Genomic DNA, 19,453 nt, shown 5'->3' on the forward strand with positions numbered 1-19,453 from the left:
TGGGCTGAGATGCGCCCACAGGGATGAGCCCCCTGGGGTCCTGGGCCTGCGCGGGGACACGTCCCCGCCTGTTTGCTGTGTGGTGCCCCTCGCCTCTCCCTGGGTCTGTGCCCCTGATTTTTTGCAAGCGCAGGCTCTGCTCCGTGAGGTGCAACTAACCGCAAAACCTCAGGTGCACGTGCAAGCCAGGTCCCCCTCCAGCAGCAGAAGTAAGAGAAAATTCAGAAAACCTCCGATGCCTCCGACAGCTACCGGTGCGTGTCAGCGGGAAGTCATCCTCGTTACGTGAGCCGGCAGCCACCCTCCTCCGCTGAAGCCCAGTAACAAGGCATGGAAGGAACAGCTTGCTTTTCTGACCCAGTTGAATGCCCATCTGAATCAATTAAATCTACAACTACCGGGGAAAGACCAGCCCGTGATGGATTTGTGTTCAGCTGCGCACAGATTGCGACCATGAGCTCTGATTTAACTCTTTCAGCAAACACTAAATAGTAGCAATGTCTGTTCTGAGGGAGAGGCTGTTCATCTACCGAAAAAGCTGGACGTTTCCAGAATTTAAGGAAGGTTTCCTCCACATCGCGTATTCAATGGGGTTCTGATCTTTCAAAGTAAATTCGCTTCTTAACTGTGAACGGAGCAAATAAACTCGCTGCGGGCTCCGCAACTCGCCCACTCCCCAGCAAGTGCCGGGAGCACCCTGCAGCCGCAGTGCCCCGTGCCTGCCGCCCTGCCTGCACTCCGGCAGCTGCGCCGCGCGCCCCAGTGCCGGGGGGACGGCGCTAAAAATAAAGCAAGTGGAGGGTGATTTATGAGATGATGTAAATGCACACGGTCCGGGCAAGCTACTATGCACCTACAAACGTTACCACAGTTTAGACAGCAGCAGAGATTTTTTTTATTATGTGAATCTTTAGGCTTTACTGAAAGCAAAATACTGCACATACTGAATACCTACTTACAGTAAATAAATGTAAGTGGGTGGCAACAGCATTATGGCCCTGCAAACAAGTAGAAGACTTCTCTAGTTTCTGATACCAACGTAGGCAATTTCTTAGTTCAGTTAAAAAGAATTGAAACTAGGTGGCAAAAGAACATTCACAGAACAACTTTAATGTTAAATAGTTCACAAAGTTGGTTAAAGGAGTCATTTACATTGCATTATTTGAAGGTCTTTCCCCATTGCATCTGTGCTGCATTTGCACATATAAAATATTAAAAAAATTTAATATCATACTATAAAATATTCTCTCATTTTGCAGTTATCATGGAAGACACTACAGTGAAGACCGGCCTCCACGTCGCGGGCAGGGCTCCCCTCCCGAGGCAGCACCAACACTGGCTTCGGGAGGGCTAAACCTTTAAAACCCGAGAACTTCAACCCAACAGGTAAGTGACACACAGACCTCTCTGCCTTCGTGTTTGTTCCTAAACTATGTGTTAAGGCTCAGAGTTTTCTCTATACAAAAGCCAGGCACGGTGCTGCAGGCCAGGCTGCGGCAGCGAGGCTGGGGGCCGGAGGGAGCCCGCTCTGCCCGTGGGACCTGCAGCGCTGCACCCGCCCTGCGGCCCCGGCTGTAGTCAAATGCCACTCGGAACCGGCGGCAGTTCCTTGATACAAAATCCACAGCAGTGGCGCTGAGAGCTCCAGCTTCAGCGACTGGGAGAGATTTATGAAAGACACCTCTGGTGAACTGAACCAAAAATGCAGCTCTGGTTCCCAGTAATCCCATTCATGTGTCCCCTGATGTACCAAGGAGGGACAAGGCCAAAATAGTTACAAATCTCAGTACAAAGTAGGTCTTAATTTTTATTTTAAAAGACTAATATTAAGAAAAAGTGAAGGCATTTCTCAGTCCTCAGGTGCAAGCTGTCTCTGAGAGGAAGAGCAGACCCCACGGGCGGCCGCGGGCCGGAGGATGCTCACCTTTCAGCCCAGAGATGCTGCCTGGGTTTTCAAAACACCGGGCTGACTACAGCAAGTAACTTCCAATAAAACGAATGCAAAGCTGAAAAGCACAGTTAAATAAAAATATTTTTGAACAAAACAAACCACAACAGACTTGACTGTCTCAGTGTTTCTTCACAAATCAGCTCCCCTGCAATGGCTGCTGTTCCCTGGCTCACGGTTGCCTCCTGCACTTCAGCAACAGAAGTGAAACCATCTGGGACTACAGCCTCCCCCCAAAAGAACTGTGCATCATATGGACCTTGAAAAAGATTACATCTGTTTATTAATAGTAAAAATGGATACATTTGTCCTACATTTTGTTTTTAGAAATTTGATCATGTCACAAGCAATACCTGTGTGTACGTGGGTGTATTACAGATGTATATAATTTATTTTAACCAGGCTGTGAAATAATATGTAATCACATCTCTTCTTGTGATTGTACATAATACAGTAATTAAATGATGCCAGTCTACGTCATTCTCTTATTTCTAATCAAAGGAACCTGAAGCGTAACAGTCTTCTTTCCGGCTGATATGGCTCTTTATTTTTGTCACAGGGGAGACTTCCCATCACCGACGAGGGCTAATCTTCCAACCGTTGAGAGACGGGATAATTCAGATTTCTTCCCCGGCTGCTCCTGCCTGTTGGCAGCAGGAGCACCACAGTCCTGGCTCCCACCTGTCTCGGGCGGTGGGGAGCGTCTCCTCCTCCGAATTCGGCAGACAGGCTCTCCTCGAGGCTAGGCGTTACTGCTGTCCCGATTTCTTCTCCTTCTGGAAGCTAAAGCTTGTTCTCCTGCTCAGTTTTCTTTGTTTCTGAGCAAAATAATCTGCTCTGGCTGTGCTTGCTCGCGACTCTAGAATATAGTTAACCTGCAAGACATGAAACTGTTTAATCGCATTGGTGCTCCAGTGGCACAGCCCAGGGAGGGCAGAGATACTCGCTCCCCCCAACCCAATGGGGCGCCAGCGAAACTGGTCCTGGCAGAGGCAGCCCAGAGCCCCCGGAGAGCCCTGCTCTGCATGGGGCCACGTTCTGGCTCATCCTCCTGGTGGCTGCCGGCTCCCAGCATCCCTCTCCCCTCATCCCACCCTTGTCACCCAAACCTCTGGGTGAACACAGCAAGTTGTGAGGACCCACGGTGCTGGTCTAACATAGCAACGGGCTTCAATAAAAGACTTTAGCAGCTTCAACAAAAATAATTCTTTCATTACAATGTTTGCATACTCAGCCGATCTCACGGTTTCCCTGTGTTTTGGCACATTTTACTTGATGAAAGCATTTTAAAATGATATTTAACAAGCTTGCTATTCCCTAAATTTATTATCTCCAGTGCTTTGTGATAATCACATAGATAATTTTAATGGAAGGTTAATGCAAGAATCAAAAAGATAAAAATGCCCTTTGGTCTGCCATTAGCTGGTTAATATGCTGTGGCTTAAAACTTGCACAATTTTATGCACTGTAGAGTGTTTCACTTTCATTGCATATTACAGCTTAAGGCATAAAAATATAGGGAATTTTCATGGTCAATAAAGCCTTGGTCCTTCTCACTTGATCATGTAAAAAGCCTAATTTGAAAAGTCTGAGTTCTCTGCGTCTCCTAATGCTGATGGAATTGAAAACAAACTGGTAACTTATGCATGAAACCAGAAAGTGTTCCATACAAACAATCTGCAACTTAAGAAAAAAAAGTACTTTTCAATAATATTTCTCTCTTGAATATTCATATTATTCATAGCAAACCTTTACTTTTTAGCCTTCTTTTACGACCAGTCTCAGATGTGTCCGGTGCTATGGACTGCAATAGCTTAGTTAAGATAAAGTAGGAACAAAAGAATTGGCCTAAGAGTTCACGAAGTAAGTTGAAACCCCCCAAAATAAATTCACCTACTTTGTTATTAATAAAAATTATCATTTGTCAGTTACTTAGCAATCCACTAAACTCTACACAGAAAATAAAAGCAAACATAACAGATGGCTTGCCAAAATTACTGCTTTTAAAATTCTGAATTGCGAGGAAATATTAGCTTGCGGAAAATTAAGTTTAATCTTCCAAGAGTGTTAGAAAAATTTGTTTCAGAAGGCAAGCCAAGATGTGGATGGGCGGAACCACGAGAAAAGCAAACAGTCTGATAAGGGATCTCGGTGAGAAAAAGAACCTTTTGCTTTGTACCAACAGCTGCGTTTGGAAAGGATGCGTGAAAGGCGGGAGAAGCGCCGTCCTGGCAGCAATGCTGCTCCTGCTCGGGCTGGGCAGGAGCCGGGAACGCGGCGTCAGCCCACGGCCTTGGACCCCGCGCCAGTGCGCGGCTTCACTGCCACCTTCCTGGCACCTGAACAACCTGAACTCTGGCTCGCAGAGCCGCGCCACACCGGTGCCGGCACCTTTGCTCTGCTGCCCACCTGCCAAGCTCCGTGCCAGCCCCTCGCCGAGCGGGCACGGCCGCTCCCTCGGCCCCTGGCCATCCTGGCTTGCTGCTCACACAAGCCGGGTGCCCTGACCAGGCGTCCTGGACCGGGCCCCGTGCCGGCAGCCACACAGCAACGCCGGCAGCACTGTGGTGCTTTGCCGGGTGTGGGTCCTGGGGCAGGGCCCCAACCCTGCATGGCACCTGTGTCCTCGCAGCCCCGCACCTCCACCGTGCTCGGGGCTTGCAGACCCTCACTTGTCTGGAGGTGGAAACTATCTGGACACAATTAAATTTAGTAGTTTCCTTTAAAATTGCTCTGCAAACTGGTGTCTCCATTAACTAGAAACAAGTGTAAAAGGAAACGTGATACAGAGATAGGCAGTCTGTTGGATGGCTGGCTGAAAAATGAATAAAATAACAGGCCCCAGCAACTAGCCGGGTAAGTTAAATGCACCTTAGCATCCTCAGACACTGCACCTTCATGTATTTCCAGAGCCTCTTGAACACTTTCATGTCTAACAAGTGGTAAAACACCCAGGATTTTGGGTCACGTTAAAATTTAATACTCACCTTCAGTACAATTTCATTGACAGTAGCAGCATCTGATTCAAAGTAAAGGTGTTTATAGTCATGATTGCTTAGATATGTAAGTTTAAATATTGCATGACCTGTAAGGAGAAGACAAAAAACTGTTCAGAATATTTCTGTAAAGTTTCAGCAGAGCCTGTGTGCCTGACAGAAGAAAAACACAGATGGTGATCTTAGCATACCATCAGCACAACAGAAGGAAGTAATGAAACGCTGACAGGCTTCTCATGTCATTTCAATTTAAGGCAAGTGGTGGCTTACAGGAGCAGCTGAACTCTATTCAATAAAGTTCGTTTTTCCATCACATCCCCACTGCAGGAAATGCAAAAATCTATCAAATGGCTAGTTAGCTCCCGTTCAGCCCAAGACTATATTTCAGTTAAACTACCACATTAGGACTGCTTTATGTAACTATTCACTGTGTAATCATCACATGCAGAAGATAAGTGTTATATTTAAAATAAAAGGCCAATTAACCCCAGAATCATCGCTGCAACAACCGCTCCCCAAAACATCACCCAAACCTACCCCGTTGCTCACGGCAAAGTAAAATACGCACGGATGTGCCACCGAAGCTATGGAACAGATTCTGAAACCCAGGAATCTCACTTCCTACAAGCAGGACAATCAAAATTGAAGTACAACTGTAATTTCTATCTACGTAGTGCTTTGCTGGCAGGCTTCACTGCTGCTCAGTCCCAAATGGAGGTTTTAAGTGCTTCCATGGACAGGAGGTGCTGACAGCCCTGCCAGCCTCCGTGGCTGCCTCCAGAGAACGGCACGGGAGCCCCTGACCTTCAAAAGCACTGCAGGAGGGACGGGAGGGACAGCTTTAACCTAAGGAGCTGTACGTACATGTAGGAAAGCAAAATACCCTTCACTTGTATGGATGTTCATGGCTTCAGAATTAAAATTAAGCATATCCTATATGATATACTTTTCCATCAGTTTTCTCATCATTTACTCAGTTCAAAGGTCAAAGTTAGTAATCCATAAAGTAGCAGCCACATTACTGCAAATTCAGGTCTTTCCTGGAGGAAAGCTAATTTGAAATCTTATTTACATTATCTAGTTCTCCAGATTTCCAAAAAGTGACTGATATATGCTCAGATCGGTGGCCAGAAAATTTGAGATGCCAGTATTTTACTGTGGCATGTTAATTAAACACCATTATGATGCACTAATCTGGAATATAAATTCTATATTGAAAAACTGGCTAACAATAATAAAAAAACCCCCTTTAAATCATTTGACAAACGATGCCTCAGTGGTACTAAAAATGCGGGAATTCCTAGCTGCAAGCTCATCAGTATGTTAATACATGCATGCCTGGCTCTGCTTGGGGCTGAATCCTGCATCTTCACAATTCCAGAAGTGCCCGTGCACCATTCCTGGGGACAGAACACAACACCGCGCCCCATCAGCTACCACAGTTTCTCTTGGACATTTAATATTACACCCAGTTAGAGAAACTAATTACTAAAAATAAATTAAGTGGCACAGAACGCAGTCTGGAGGATTCCAACGAGGTTGGTTGTTTTAGGTCTTGGAAGTCCATCGGGTGGTTCTTGGTGTGGATCCTTCACCACTTCACTCACTTCACCAGGTTTAGACCTTCCATCCCACACCTGTTCCACCCGCCCTCCCCACACCGAGCTTGCCATGCCGGCAGCTCTGGAGCCTGCAGCCCCAGCAGCGGCTCAGCCGGTGGGGAAGGCTGGGGGGCTCTTACAGTGCTAGAAGCCAAGCCCCTCACTCCCGATGGAATGGCCTCGCACCTCATGGCTCTTCTCTGCCCACTCGGTTCTCTGTCCGCTGCCCATGCGCCCTTCCCTGGGCAGCGGGACGGGCACACTACCCCGGCCGCAGTGCCAGGACCCAAAGCAGACATTGACCCACTATGTGAGGGCAACGGTGCAGACACAAAACCTCTTCAGGTGTTCATCGCTTGCACAGCGGAGCCGACGCTGGGTGTGCAACGGCACAGCCTGCGCAGGGTGCAGTGAGTGGAGAGACCCGGCATGCTGCTGGCGTGCTCCTCTCCAGCTCTGCTGCCCTGCCACGCATCACTTGGCAGAGGCAGGACACAGAATCGCAGAACAAAATATTAATGTGAAAATTAAGCGAGATCACAGCTTCCATCATCCCTGATGAAGAAACCTTCCCTATCACCCCCATTTTTCTTTTAAACCCGTGATTTACTACTCCTTTCCGGCAAAAGTATTTATACAGCTGACAGAAGCAGAACGCAGAACTTTATTTCGAGCCCTTACTTTGGGATTGTAAGGAGTCAGCTCTTTCAATGACAATTAGAGCAACAGATGCCGCTAACGACACTGAGGTGCCATGCAGCAGCAGGCAGAGCTCGCCCTGCTGCCCCCAGGGAGCCCAGCGCCGCGCTGGTGCCACGTCAGCACCGCACAGCCCCGTGGCACAGCATGCTGGGCAGCCCCATGGCACAGAACACCGGGCAGCCCCACGGCACAGCCTAGCCACTGCGGCACAGCCCAGGGCAGCCCCGTGCTCTGGGTCCCACTGATGCGGAGGCTGTGCCGGTCCCTGCCTTTCTGGCGAGGCGCAGGCTGAGCCGCAGAGCCACGCTCCTGCATGGGCTCACGGGAGCCGCAGAGGACGCGATGCTGCTGCAAAATCCAATGCCGAGCCCAAAGCAGCGGTGCATGCCCGGTTGTGCACAACCTGCCGTGCAGGCCACGGAACCCAGCCCTCCGCCCTGACAGGTGATTTAGTGGAAAGAAGCCAAGACGACTTTTCTTTAGAAAGCCCCATTACAGCATTATGTTTATGTGCTCCGAGCCCACATTATACTATTTACAGCATGAAATATTAGTTCATTGAAATCGTAACTGGCACTTTGCTCTGCTACTATTCTAGCCAGATGGAATTTATGAATTGTGAGATTGATTTCCATTTCCAAGAGTGCTTAAATATGTGATGTACCTCTTTCCAATAGAGCAGCACCCTTGACAATTCAGAAATCAATAGGAACTTCAATGGTTTTATATTTCCATATAAGAATATCTGGTAACAAACAGCAGCAGCTCAGGTGGCTTCTACCGCACGTGACGGCAGAATTAAAAGAAATGCAGATATTGCACCAACGGCTACGTTACCCTGACTCCTACACAAACAACGGTTTGGTGTCCTTTAGCTTGCGGGTCTGAAACACAAGTGTTCAACTCCAGCAAATGTCAGTGCTGTCTGTCACCGCCCCGCTCTGAGAGCACGCAGCAGTGTATTTAATGTCAGCCACTGCAGCGGGTGGCAAGGGTGAACAGAACAGGGGAAACTTCAATATTTTGCAAGCAGAATTAATCAGCTGTGCAACGGAAAATACACGTTACTCCCAACTATGTTTATCTGTTAAAACATTTATGGAAGGCAAATGAAATGACAGAAACCCATCCATTATCACAGGCTTTCGTCACGATGTAGGTACACCCCACGAGGCTAGCTCCGCAAACGTGTTGGTTTCGCACCGATGCCCTGTGCCAGCCTTGCTCCTGCCGTGCCTCCCAGCCCGCGCCGGGGCTCACCTTGCTGCAACAGCACGAAAGCGACATCCTACTGCAGGTGCCCTTTGGCCTCAGCTCTGAATGCTGATAAATCTTTTCCAACCCTGAAACACTAATAGGTTCCTGTGTGGTTACACCTGGAGAAAAGCCTACAGCAGACTAAGGCGGAAGGGCAAGATGCTAATTCACTGCAAATTCACTGAGGGCGGCTCATTTACTCATTCCACACGATGTCTTAAATTCAATTGTTTGGCATATCTCCTAATTTTCAACATTACTCTACTGCCAAAAGATGAGGGAAGAGGCTCGTTTTGGCACAGCGCTAACCCCTGTGAGTCCAGCAGCACAGCCAGGTGCAGACCTGCTGCTCCCATCCCTCCTCTCCCTCTCGCAGCCTGGGTGGATCTGTGCCCCTTCAGCCCCTGCCCTGCGCCCCTGCAATCTGCGCCCTGCACCCCTGTCCTGCGCCCCTGCAGCCCCTGCAATCTGTGCCCTGCAGCCCCTGCCCTGCAGCCCCTGCCCAGTGCCTCACCCCCAGCTCCTCAGTGCTGCTGCCTTTACGCAGCAGGTGAGAAACACGGCTGAACTGCAGCTTCCAGAATCACTAACTAAAATGTGCTTATGCGGTCATTGGTACATCATCTGCTAATTTCTGCAAGTTACAGTCTTGGGAAAATACAAACTTTGCCGTTCACCACGCTTCACATGGTACAGGTGGAAAAAATTTCCCTTTTTAATCTAAGTAATGAACTCTTTGTATCAGAGTCTAGAAATAGACTTTTTGCTCGGAAAACATTGGAAGGATGTGAATTTGCACAAGAAAAGACAATTTTTTTCAGAATCTGCCAAGACTAGAAATAGTTTTTCTTCTTCCTCTCCTATCCCCCTACTCAGACTGTACCAAAACCCTCCTTCACTAATGCCACTCTTTAAAACAGTATGCGCTGAATTAAATCACCAATTAGATGGAGGATGAGAAGAATATTCATGAATTGGACAAAACAGAAAACAAACACTGGGAAATGCAAATTTATGTTAATTTTTCAATATACCTTGATGATTGCTTTGTCATTACAGGGCCATAAGGCAGAAGTCAACAATTAAGAGTTATTAGTGGAATAAATAGCTAGAGAAAGACCTCTCTGAAGAACAAAACGCTTATGGGCATCATTTGACATCATCAGAGATTTTCACCACTTCAGGAATTGTGACTACATCCAGGATCAAACCCTAAAATCTCTTCTCACAGACTCAGCAAGAATTACAAAGAATTAGAAATGTACTAGTAAAAAGGGAAGGAATGATGAAAATACAGTACACACCAGCAATGTTTCCATAGAAAGGCAACTTTAGTTAAAACACGGCATGAAATGGGGTCACCCCTGCTCACCAGCCACTGCTATATTTAACCTAAGCGCGTTGGGGAGAGACTCTGTGGTTCAAAATCCTCAGAAATGATGCTGTGACCCTGGAGCAGGGCCTGAAGGCCCTACAAAACCACAAGGGTTGCATTCCCATTAAAACACCCATCCTGACAACCTCTAATAACAAGTAAACTCAGAAGTTTTCTTCTAGGGGGATGCCTAGATGCTGCGCCGCAGCCGGGTTGGCAGAGGTACAGTACTGAGTCGTCAGGGACACACACTGAACACGAATGTTGTCCTGAGTGTAAAAGCAGGGCTAAGCCCATTTCATGCACATGAAACTCCTCCGGGAGGTAAAGATTTTAGAGGTGATGTCTTCTTCAGAGGTGGTGATGGCAGTCAAAGTTATGGATGAAATCCTGATGCCAGTGCTACCAGCGGCACCACCGACGAGCTCGGACTGCATGCCACGCACCTGTGACGGATCTCCCTCCAGCCGAGGCACTGCTTAAGTGGGAACAAATTACATGAATGTTAAGACAAAAAATAACAGTAGTCCTGCTGGCTTGCCCCATTCTCTCAGGGAGCAGCATATTTCATGAACACTCTTCCTACATCTCAGGTCTTTATATTCTACTGTAGGCTTATTATAAAACATCGCTGTTAGTGGATGTCTTGTTTCCAGATGTCCTGAAAGCAGAGTTGCAATTAAAGTGCTGCACACATCCACTTTTATGTCAAATTGTGGTAACTATTCCCACATCTGGATTTTTTTTTTCCCCCAAAGCCTTTTGTTTCTTCTTCGAATTATTATCAAAGGCAGAAAACTAATAAAGATTTTTGCAAGAATGGTGAAAATTGAGGTTGAACTCGGGGTTGCCCAAAACCTCTTCACCAGCAACCTTGTTTGGGAAAAAAGATGATAAATAAATCAAAATGCACTAAGCAGTGTTTCCACATGGCAATCGCCTCCTTCATTGCGTCTGCACCTCATCAATCACGCCATTGTCTGCTTGAAAGGCGAGCCTTGTAAATGTCATATCCACTCAAGCCCAAGGAGAAGCGAATCAAAATGCAGCAAGGAGTTTTAATTGGATAGTGTAATTAAACTAAAAAACCCCAGCAGAATAGCTTTGACAGGATAGATGAAGACCCCTTTTAATAGGGCTACAAAACATATTTGTTAAAAGGATGAGGCAATGCACGCTCCTGATTGTGCTCCAGAGTACTTTTATGAAAAGGCTGCTCGGTGGGGACGGATTTAATAACCCGCTGCCACGTCTGTGGGGCAGCCGGCAGGAGGGTCTCCAGCAGCCAAGCGGCCACTGAACCTGGCCACGCAGGTGGCTTGGCACGGCTCCCCGTGCTGCCAGACCCCTTCCCCAGCCGGGCGCATCCCCCCACGGCTGCCCACGCTGCTCGGCTGCCGGCGAGGTGGCCGACACTGCCGGCCATTTTCCAGGGCTTGGGCTGGCCCCCCCAGCCCAGGCACAGCCCCCAGCCTGCTGCAGAGGATGGAGAACGCAGCAAACCCAGGCACCATCTGCGCCTTCACTGCCTCCCTCTGAGGCATTTCACCGCTCGGCAAACAGCATGTCCACACGCATTTGGACTCATTTCTTTCTGGTACACCACTCTGAGATTTCTTTCACTCCAAGCCTGAAGTTTGGGAACATTTTCTCTGCTGAACCTATTTTTCACCTTTCTATCAGAATCGGTGATAAGTCTCCTACCAAGTGCGGACTTCCTTCCATTATTTCACACCCTGCGTTATTCACAGCGGGAGCAGGAAAATTAGGAACCACCACACAATATTTTGTGCACCATTTGCAGAGCACATGGATAATTGTTGCCTCTCTGCCCTGGCTCCACTGCAGGGCTCTGAGCAAACGTGCAACGTCTCTATTTAAGCTCCCCGAGCAGCAGGAATCCATGCCTTCCCAACGCTTTCTGTATGTTTTTAGTCTTCTTGCAACCCAATAATGAATTCATTAAATTAGTATTACCCAACGTGCATAATCTGGAGGAACTGGATACTGAATTAAAACATCACACACCTTTAGCTTTAAATGAAAACTACATAAAAGCATTTCAGGCATCACTTTGGCTATCACTTACAGCCAGTATGAATACTGCTAGAAAAGCTATTTTCGTGCAGATGCGGAATTCAATGGGAAAGACTGACTCGTGTAGCAACATCAATCAAACCGTCGGCTCCGCTGGCAGCTCTCGACAGTAAGGCAGGTTCAAAGGTCACAGGATAAAGAAAAAGCCAAGCTCTGGTTCAGCTCTAATATCTCCTCGCTAGAAGTCTCGCAAAGGTACCTACCCCCCTTCTGTACTAGGCGGCTTTCATTAATCTTCTTGCCATCTTTTTTAACTAGTCATGCAGAACCGCTCGATAGCGAGACATATAATGGGGAGGCCCTGTGCCTATTACCAGGTTAACACTCTGTTAAGCCCCAGTGCAACAATGGAATAAGAATTTAAAGGAAATCTTAAGCTGCAGGGTGCAAAGCAGGCAATTAAATTACAAACCGAAGTTACTGATGTACTCTGTGACCTACTGAACACCTTTGTTTAGGCTACCTTAATATTAAGGATATTCTGACCTAGTGACCAAGAGGTATCTGCTTTCTTAAAACAAAACAACAAAAGCAGAAAAAGGCTCATAGAGAATGTTTCTTCAGCCTTTCACGCAAATTACCAAATAAACCTGACTTCTGAAGCTATCGTGTAATACAGATGAATGGATCCCCCATATTTCGACAAGTGCAAGTCTGCCCAGCTGATTAGCCTCGGTGCCACTAAAGGGCTGCCCCGAGGGCTGCCCACCCCTCCACGCCTCAGTGCGGCGCAGTCCTCCCACCGTGCAGATGCCGTGGCAGCCTGGGCGCCCCAGCCGTCGGAAGGGACGGCCAACAGCGCATCCGTCACAGCCGCACTTGGTCCACAGTGCACTTTGTAAAAAGGCGGCAGTTGGTGACACTGAAGTTTCTCCTTTGTCCAAGTAATGTAAGAGACATTAACAGAATCAGATTTCCTTTAAATTACACTATTGCAAAGGGATATAATTGTATTAAACGTATTATGTTGCTTCCTTAAGACTTTATATTATGTACACTTAATTGAGATACAAAGCTCTTTTCAGCTATAAAAATGACAACTACTTTATTAAGGCTTAAATCTTATTTCTCAATGATAGGATGCTTCCTTTTGAGATTCAGAACATTCAGAATCTCTCGTGATAATCAGACCGAACCTGATTTGAACAAGCCGTTCATACACAGCGTTTTCAGGTTCTAATGGCATCTGATCAAGCCAGCAGGGCCATTACCTCTTCCCTCTGTCTAAATTCAGGGAGTCTGATTTAATTTACAAATAAAAATTCAAATGCTGACCCAGGCCTACTGCAAGGGCAAGCAAGAATCACCAGCCATCCCTGCCTACAGTCCCCATGCTAATGGCAGATCAGACGCCAGAGCTTTCTATTTTCATTTTCTGTTTTCACCGAGCGCGGCTCTAAGTTCTTGCGAACTCACAGCACAGGAAAGCTTCAGCCCTCCAGCCCCACCCAGAACGACTCGAGTCTATCCATAAATATTCACAACACATCATCTCTGAAGCTGTTGAGTCCTTTAGCACTCACACAAGTGCCACTAAAGCTTCGCTGCATGAACCTGTCTTTTCAGAGAAAACTAAGGGAAAATAAACACAAGGCTCTCCACTACATTGATACACAATTTCTGGTTTTATATTTCTGTGGAAAAGTACCAGCAAAAGCTCTGAAACCTCTTTAATCAGCAGAAAGGATGAGCTAACTGAATATTAAACTGTGTTAATTACCATGTTCAGAGGAACAATTGTTGCAGAAACCTGCTGCTATACCCATCACAGCGACCAGACTCCACTCCCGACATCCCTTGCCCTTACTTTTTAGTAAGGGCTGTTTGGAGGCTCCCGCAAACCCTTCACCTCTCCTCAGAAGTACAAGAAGTCAGTCTAGCAAAGCGGCACTCAGCTTTATCATAACCCCGACGGCCAAGGCCCAGGGAAGGCAGGCAGCTCAATAAGATACACTGTGCCTTCACCCAGTGTAACTGCACGAGCACCGTTACATGTGCAGAACACTTCTGAAAGATGAGATGGAGCACGTTTGTGTTACAAGAGATAAAAACATGAAAACAAAATATATTGCGGAACTCAAAGACCTTATCTTTACCCAGCCTCTCTTTCTTTGCAATAATTCATTCAAGAAGATCTGGGAATAATTTTTGATGTAAACTCTGCTACAAACATATATCACTATGCTGATAAAAATCACAGACAAAACTTGTGAAATACAGTGAGTTTCATTCCTTTATGCTACTAGAATAACTTTTTTTCCATTTAAAATTCAAGAGATACTGATCTGCTGTTAAAAGTTCCCCAAAATGTATCATTCTGAGATGTCACACTAAAAGTCTCTTCTACTGGCCTATAATAATGACTCTTGGAACATCTTTAGTGAATTGGGAAGAGGTCAGCAGATTTCAAGAGGAAGTATTTTCTCCTTTTGGAACTATGCTGACCACTTATTTAATAGGAAAAGTTTATAACAGCCATGCAGAAATGAGTAAACAAACCCCCCGAGTATCATAAAGGTTGCCTTTGTCATAACCTGTCAGCGTCCTCTCCCAAGTGACCGTGACTCTTCCTTCCACAGCCTCCACATGAAGGTACTGCCCTTCTGCTGCTGGGACTCCCTCTGGGGGCTGACATTGTCCCGTATTTCTCCTGGGGTTGGCACAATTTGGGTACAAACATAATTTCCTACAGCGGCAGGTGCTGCCCCTGGGGCTGAAGAGCCCCATCCCTGGCAGGACGCAGCTTGGGAGCTGTTCTGGGACAGCTCGAAGGTCTCGGACTGTCACACTGACGGGAATGTGAGCTGGACACCTCGGGTTTCAGGGCTGGCTTTTCAGATACATTTTGTGGGCACAGTTTTATCACCACAAGTGTTCGCATTTGAAACAAAACATGGCTACAAACGTCACCGTGTTAATGTATTTACAAGCACAAAACTGCACCTTGAACTATAAAGACAAGCGCTGCACATGTCCGACTGCCTGGTCATTAGGGAAGTCCCTCCTTGGGATCATGCCTTCCCAAGGACCACGAAATCTTGCTGGAGGGACAGAAAAGGAAGACAAGGAGTGAACTGAGAACATGGAATTAGGAAGGGGTAATGAAGGGGAGAAGGATATAGTTCAATAATTGCTGATAAAATCTGTGGCAGCCATAAATTTACTCTTCCAAGAGAATTCAACAGATCATTACCTCTGTAAATATGTATCACATAATTCTCCCTCTCTGTCACCTTGCAGATAAGTACTTAATACTTAGCATCCCTACCCTGCAAAAGCACAAGTGTAATAAAATCCATCTGAGCTTTTGGACCGCAGTTACTGTTTGATAGTAGATAGTTACATTTTGGCACTACCGGGAGACATTGCCCGACTCCCGCAGGGCCTATCTTCTGCTTTTTTGACCAAATTTTACAGACAGAGGCTCTCATTACTCCACTGATACAACAACAAAAGCACTTGGCTTCTGAAGTCATGCTGTAAACACAGCGCAAACTGGCCTCTTGCCGATGACCGGCTGAGCCAGGGTGCCCAGCCCGACCCCCTGTGAGCCTGGCCGTCGCTGCCGGCCAGGCACCCCCACCGCCCCCCTGACACCCCGCTCTCCGAGCCCCGCTTCAGCCACGGGTGAAGCAAATTGAGACTGCACTGATACTTACTGCATGGCCGAGATCCTCAACTGCATCTGAGAAATTGTTTAAAACCAGCCTGGATATTAAGAAGCTCAAAAAAATTCTGATTACATTGAAACACCTATTTGATGACCGTGCTATGGGGCCAGGGACCAGCTGGGCAAAGGCAGCGTTTCCTTGGTATGACACTGGCAGCAGCTACTGATAGTGGGCAAGAAACACTCTTAATGATGCCATTAGCTGTAAGCAGCATTAAAGGGGACACTCATAAAATGTGTATCTGTTTATGTCGTGTTCTCTAGAATAGAATCAAGTCAGATTAAAAACATCCTATAATGAATAAAATACACCTATAGAAAGAAAAGGACATGGTAGCAATAATTCTTTGGACATGTAGCACATACAGGGAGGGAGAGAAGAGAGAACATAAATAAAAAGGACTACTCACTTGGGCTTTTTTCTTCCACAAGGTCACAGGCACAGAGGAGTTCAGAATCGATTGAAATGGGTTTCTGCTTAATCCAAAACTTAGTGCTGGCCTTCTGATTAGTAACAGGGTCTATCTCTACCTTGTCTCCAGAAATACCTGAGATGAGAAAGAATAGAGAGCCACAATAGTGATCTGTTTAAGCGATTTCATATCAGCCGTTTGACACACTTTATAAATCTTAAATGGGATGAAAGTATATTGCCCTTTTGGGCTTTTTGAAAGCACAGGAGCTTTTGAAACCAAAAGCAAATGGTTATCAAGCCACATTGATAATCTGCATTTTATTCTCCTGCATAAGCATGCCAGCAAGAAAGAAGTACCACAGAAAATATTCTTCTCAACACATACAGAGTGTTTCTGGAAGCGGTAGCTACAGAAGTGGAACGATTTATAAAATATACCGCTAATTTTTCCATCACCAGTACTATACATAACAGACACTATCATGCACCATCCCTGTTCTGTCTCCTATACAGCACATACACTATAACCTCCACATGAGAGGACAACACCCATTCGCAGCATCACAGAAACGCTCTTTGTGTTACCCAGATACTCATAAACAAAGACATCCAGTCCCAGAGATCCTGTGCGTTTTCACACTGCTGGCATTTTAAAGCCAGCTCTAATTAGGCTGCTTTGAAAGCAAGCTGAGGATTTGTGTAGCTCCTGGCATGGGCACCGGGCCCTGCTTCCCAGCACGGGCTTCCCCAGACGGCTGGCGCCTCGGTCCTGCTGCACGGGCTGAGCCGGGCATGGCGCAGAGGAGATGCCCTGCGCCCCCGCATCCCCCTGCAGCCGCGCAAGGCAGCCCTTTGGTGGGACGCTGCTGGGGCTGCCCGCGTGCTGCAGCCACCACGGGACACCCGCTGGCACTTCCAGCCATCCACGTTTATCTTCCCGGGACACTCGCTGTCGTTGGCAGCAGTCTGCATCGCAGTACTGCGAAGCAAAAGCTGCGCTATGTCGCACCGATGAGCAGATGCTCATTGTTAGTTGCTGTTGGCACAACCGAAGGAACTTCCCGGTGTGCTTTTCATGTCATGTGAAGCCTTAAAAAATAATTACATTTCTTCACTCGTGAGTTACAGGTGAAGCTCATGAGAAAGCAACAAAAGGAAGCAATACTGGAAAAAAGTATTTAAACATCATTTAACTCTTGCACCTCTGGACAACCAGCAGAGAGAACCTTTTGCCTCTTGAGGGTTTTGGACATGATGCTTTCCAACACACAGTGCTCGGCTCGTCTGAGTCACAATAAAACCTAAAGGAGCTGATGATAACAACTTTTAAGAGATGTGACAAAATACAAGAAGATGCCACATACGTAATGGCTCTCCCAAGCCCTCCAAAACCAACTCAGCATTTCTTACAGTGCGGGCACAGCTGCAGGAGTGGCCAGCCACGTTCGTTTGCATTTTGTGCTGCTCTAAGATGAAGGGATGGAGAGCAAGGGGCAGACACTGCGGCGTGCTCTGTGCTGCAGCCCCTCCGCCAGCACCACCTCACCCTCCTTTTAACCCCTGCTATTACACCAGGTTATGGCAACGGCACCAGCCCCCTCCCCCTTCTATGAATCCAGGAATGCGCTTTGTCATTAAACATACGTCACATCAGAGAGATCACATTTCAATTAAGCACTGTATCAAGAGTCCAATTAACACAAGGACTGCTAGACCTAGGTAATTGGAGCAGGCTGATACTGTATCTGGAGCCCATTTTGTTTTGTAATTTAATTTCGGACAGATTGTATTAAATTGGTGTTGTTGCTTCACTGTAATGGTTAATCATTCAAAATGGCATTTTCCATGGTTTAAGGAAAATATGGGAAGTTGCTGTTACCAGTTCTTGTTTTCTCACTGAAAAAAAGTCAGGGCAAGCTCTAAAAATAAAGGTGCAAATTCTTTGTGTGTGAGGGTTGTTCCCCATCCGTTCCTCTAGGAGCGTCACCCCTGAAAATACCCTTAAAGAATTTTCACTGCATGGTCCTGCAACTTCAGAATTCACAGTCAGTCAATATTGTTAATGCACCTTGTTAATTTGATAGGATTTGTCAGGTAACTCCACTGGAAAATTATATAAAACTGTTCCAGATGAACAGATGATAGTGACATGAATTAAAGTGATAGAACAATAGTGGAATATAAACCAGAAATGACACCCAAAGTGGCTGTTGATTTATTGCCATCCTGAGTTTGGTTCTGGGCTTCCATGTATATTAGTGCTACAAATCTGGGTCCATTTAGCAGAGAGATGCTCATACATACATCACCAGCTCCTGCTCCAAGCCAAGGTCACTCCCCATTGCATCAATCTTTTCAGCAGAGGCTACTTCACCAAGCATGGATTTTGTAACCATCTCGGATGTAACAGACTTCCTCCTCTTTCATCTTTTTTTTATCATGTAAAATACACTTTAACTTCTATTATTTTTATCTGCAAATTGTTGCTGTATACTTCATCCATTATTTCTGTATCTCGACATCACTGGCTTAAGCTCACACACATCCAAAGAGCACATTGACAAAGAATGTTGTCTTTTTTGTGTTATTGTTCTCACCATCTGTATGTGTTGAAACCTAAAATCAAAACAGTATTATGTATGTGGCTTCTGCAGTCCCTGTATCGCAGCACAAATTAGTCATACTCAAAAACCAAGTAAAAATGCTTCTTGTACTATTTTTTTAATTCATTCATGTCATCAATGTATTAGTCCAGTAACACTGCTCTGTTCTTCCTTCCTTTGTTGGGGTCTGCAACTGCCCCCCTCTTTCTGAAATCCTTGCCAGCAGTAATTTTCCAAGACAATATGCTTATTCTAGTTTTGCTAATGCCACACAAAGCAAATGCATCTTATTCCTTCACGACATGACACAACCTTCGTAAAGACGTTGAGAGTACTACTGTATGTGCATTACGCTGCAATGTAAGTGAAACCATAAAACCCCCAGACCTTAAACTGCCACGGCTAAAGCTTTCCACCGTAATAAAACCATCAGTCAAAAGGTGGTCACTCCTCCCATGGCCATTTATGCATTGCTTTTTACTGTAGAAGAACTATGAACAACATACAGAAGATCAAGCTTACGCCAATATTTTCACTAAACCTTGCCTCAAATTCAATGATCAGGCCTCGAAACAGCTAAAGCATTGCAAGAAGCACCAGTACACAGACAGTAACTCACAGACAGTAACTCACGCTATCGCTGCCTGCTCTGCGCAACTGGAATAAACCCCAGCACAGAACCTATTCAAACTGGATGACGTGTGTACGTCTCGCGACGTCGGAGTGAGCTGCAGGGAGTGGAGACGAGCTGCGCTGAGTGTTTTCCCCACCACTTCTGGGTCCTGTCGC

The 19,453-nt window shown here is 46.4% G+C and overlaps 1 protein-coding gene across 3 annotated transcripts in view; it reads right to left on the reverse strand.

Moving 5' to 3' along the window:
* Window positions 1-1,090: 1,090 nt before the first annotated feature.
* MAPKAP1 (MAPK associated protein 1) overlaps window positions 1,091-19,453 on the reverse strand; it is a 107,307-nt gene continuing 88,944 nt past the window's right edge. For 2 of the 3 annotated variants that reach the window (XM_055794646.1, XM_055794640.1), the window contains 3 exons: window positions 16,057-16,194; window positions 4,936-5,033; window positions 2,213-2,823 (listed from right to left, as the gene is read on the reverse strand). In XM_055794646.1, coding sequence (XP_055650621.1) covers window positions 2,698-2,823; window positions 4,936-5,033; window positions 16,057-16,194 — 362 coding nt within the window. In that variant the 3' untranslated portion in view covers window positions 2,213-2,697. Of the gene's footprint in view, window positions 2,824-4,935; window positions 5,034-16,056; window positions 16,195-19,453 lie in introns of all 3 variants that reach the window. The other variant, XM_055794652.1, reaches the window with a different exon arrangement.

The sequence above is a fragment of the Falco peregrinus genome, chromosome 1 (assembly GCF_023634155.1).
Source record: "Falco peregrinus isolate bFalPer1 chromosome 1, bFalPer1.pri, whole genome shotgun sequence".
NCBI lineage: Eukaryota > Metazoa > Chordata > Aves > Falconiformes > Falconidae > Falco > Falco peregrinus.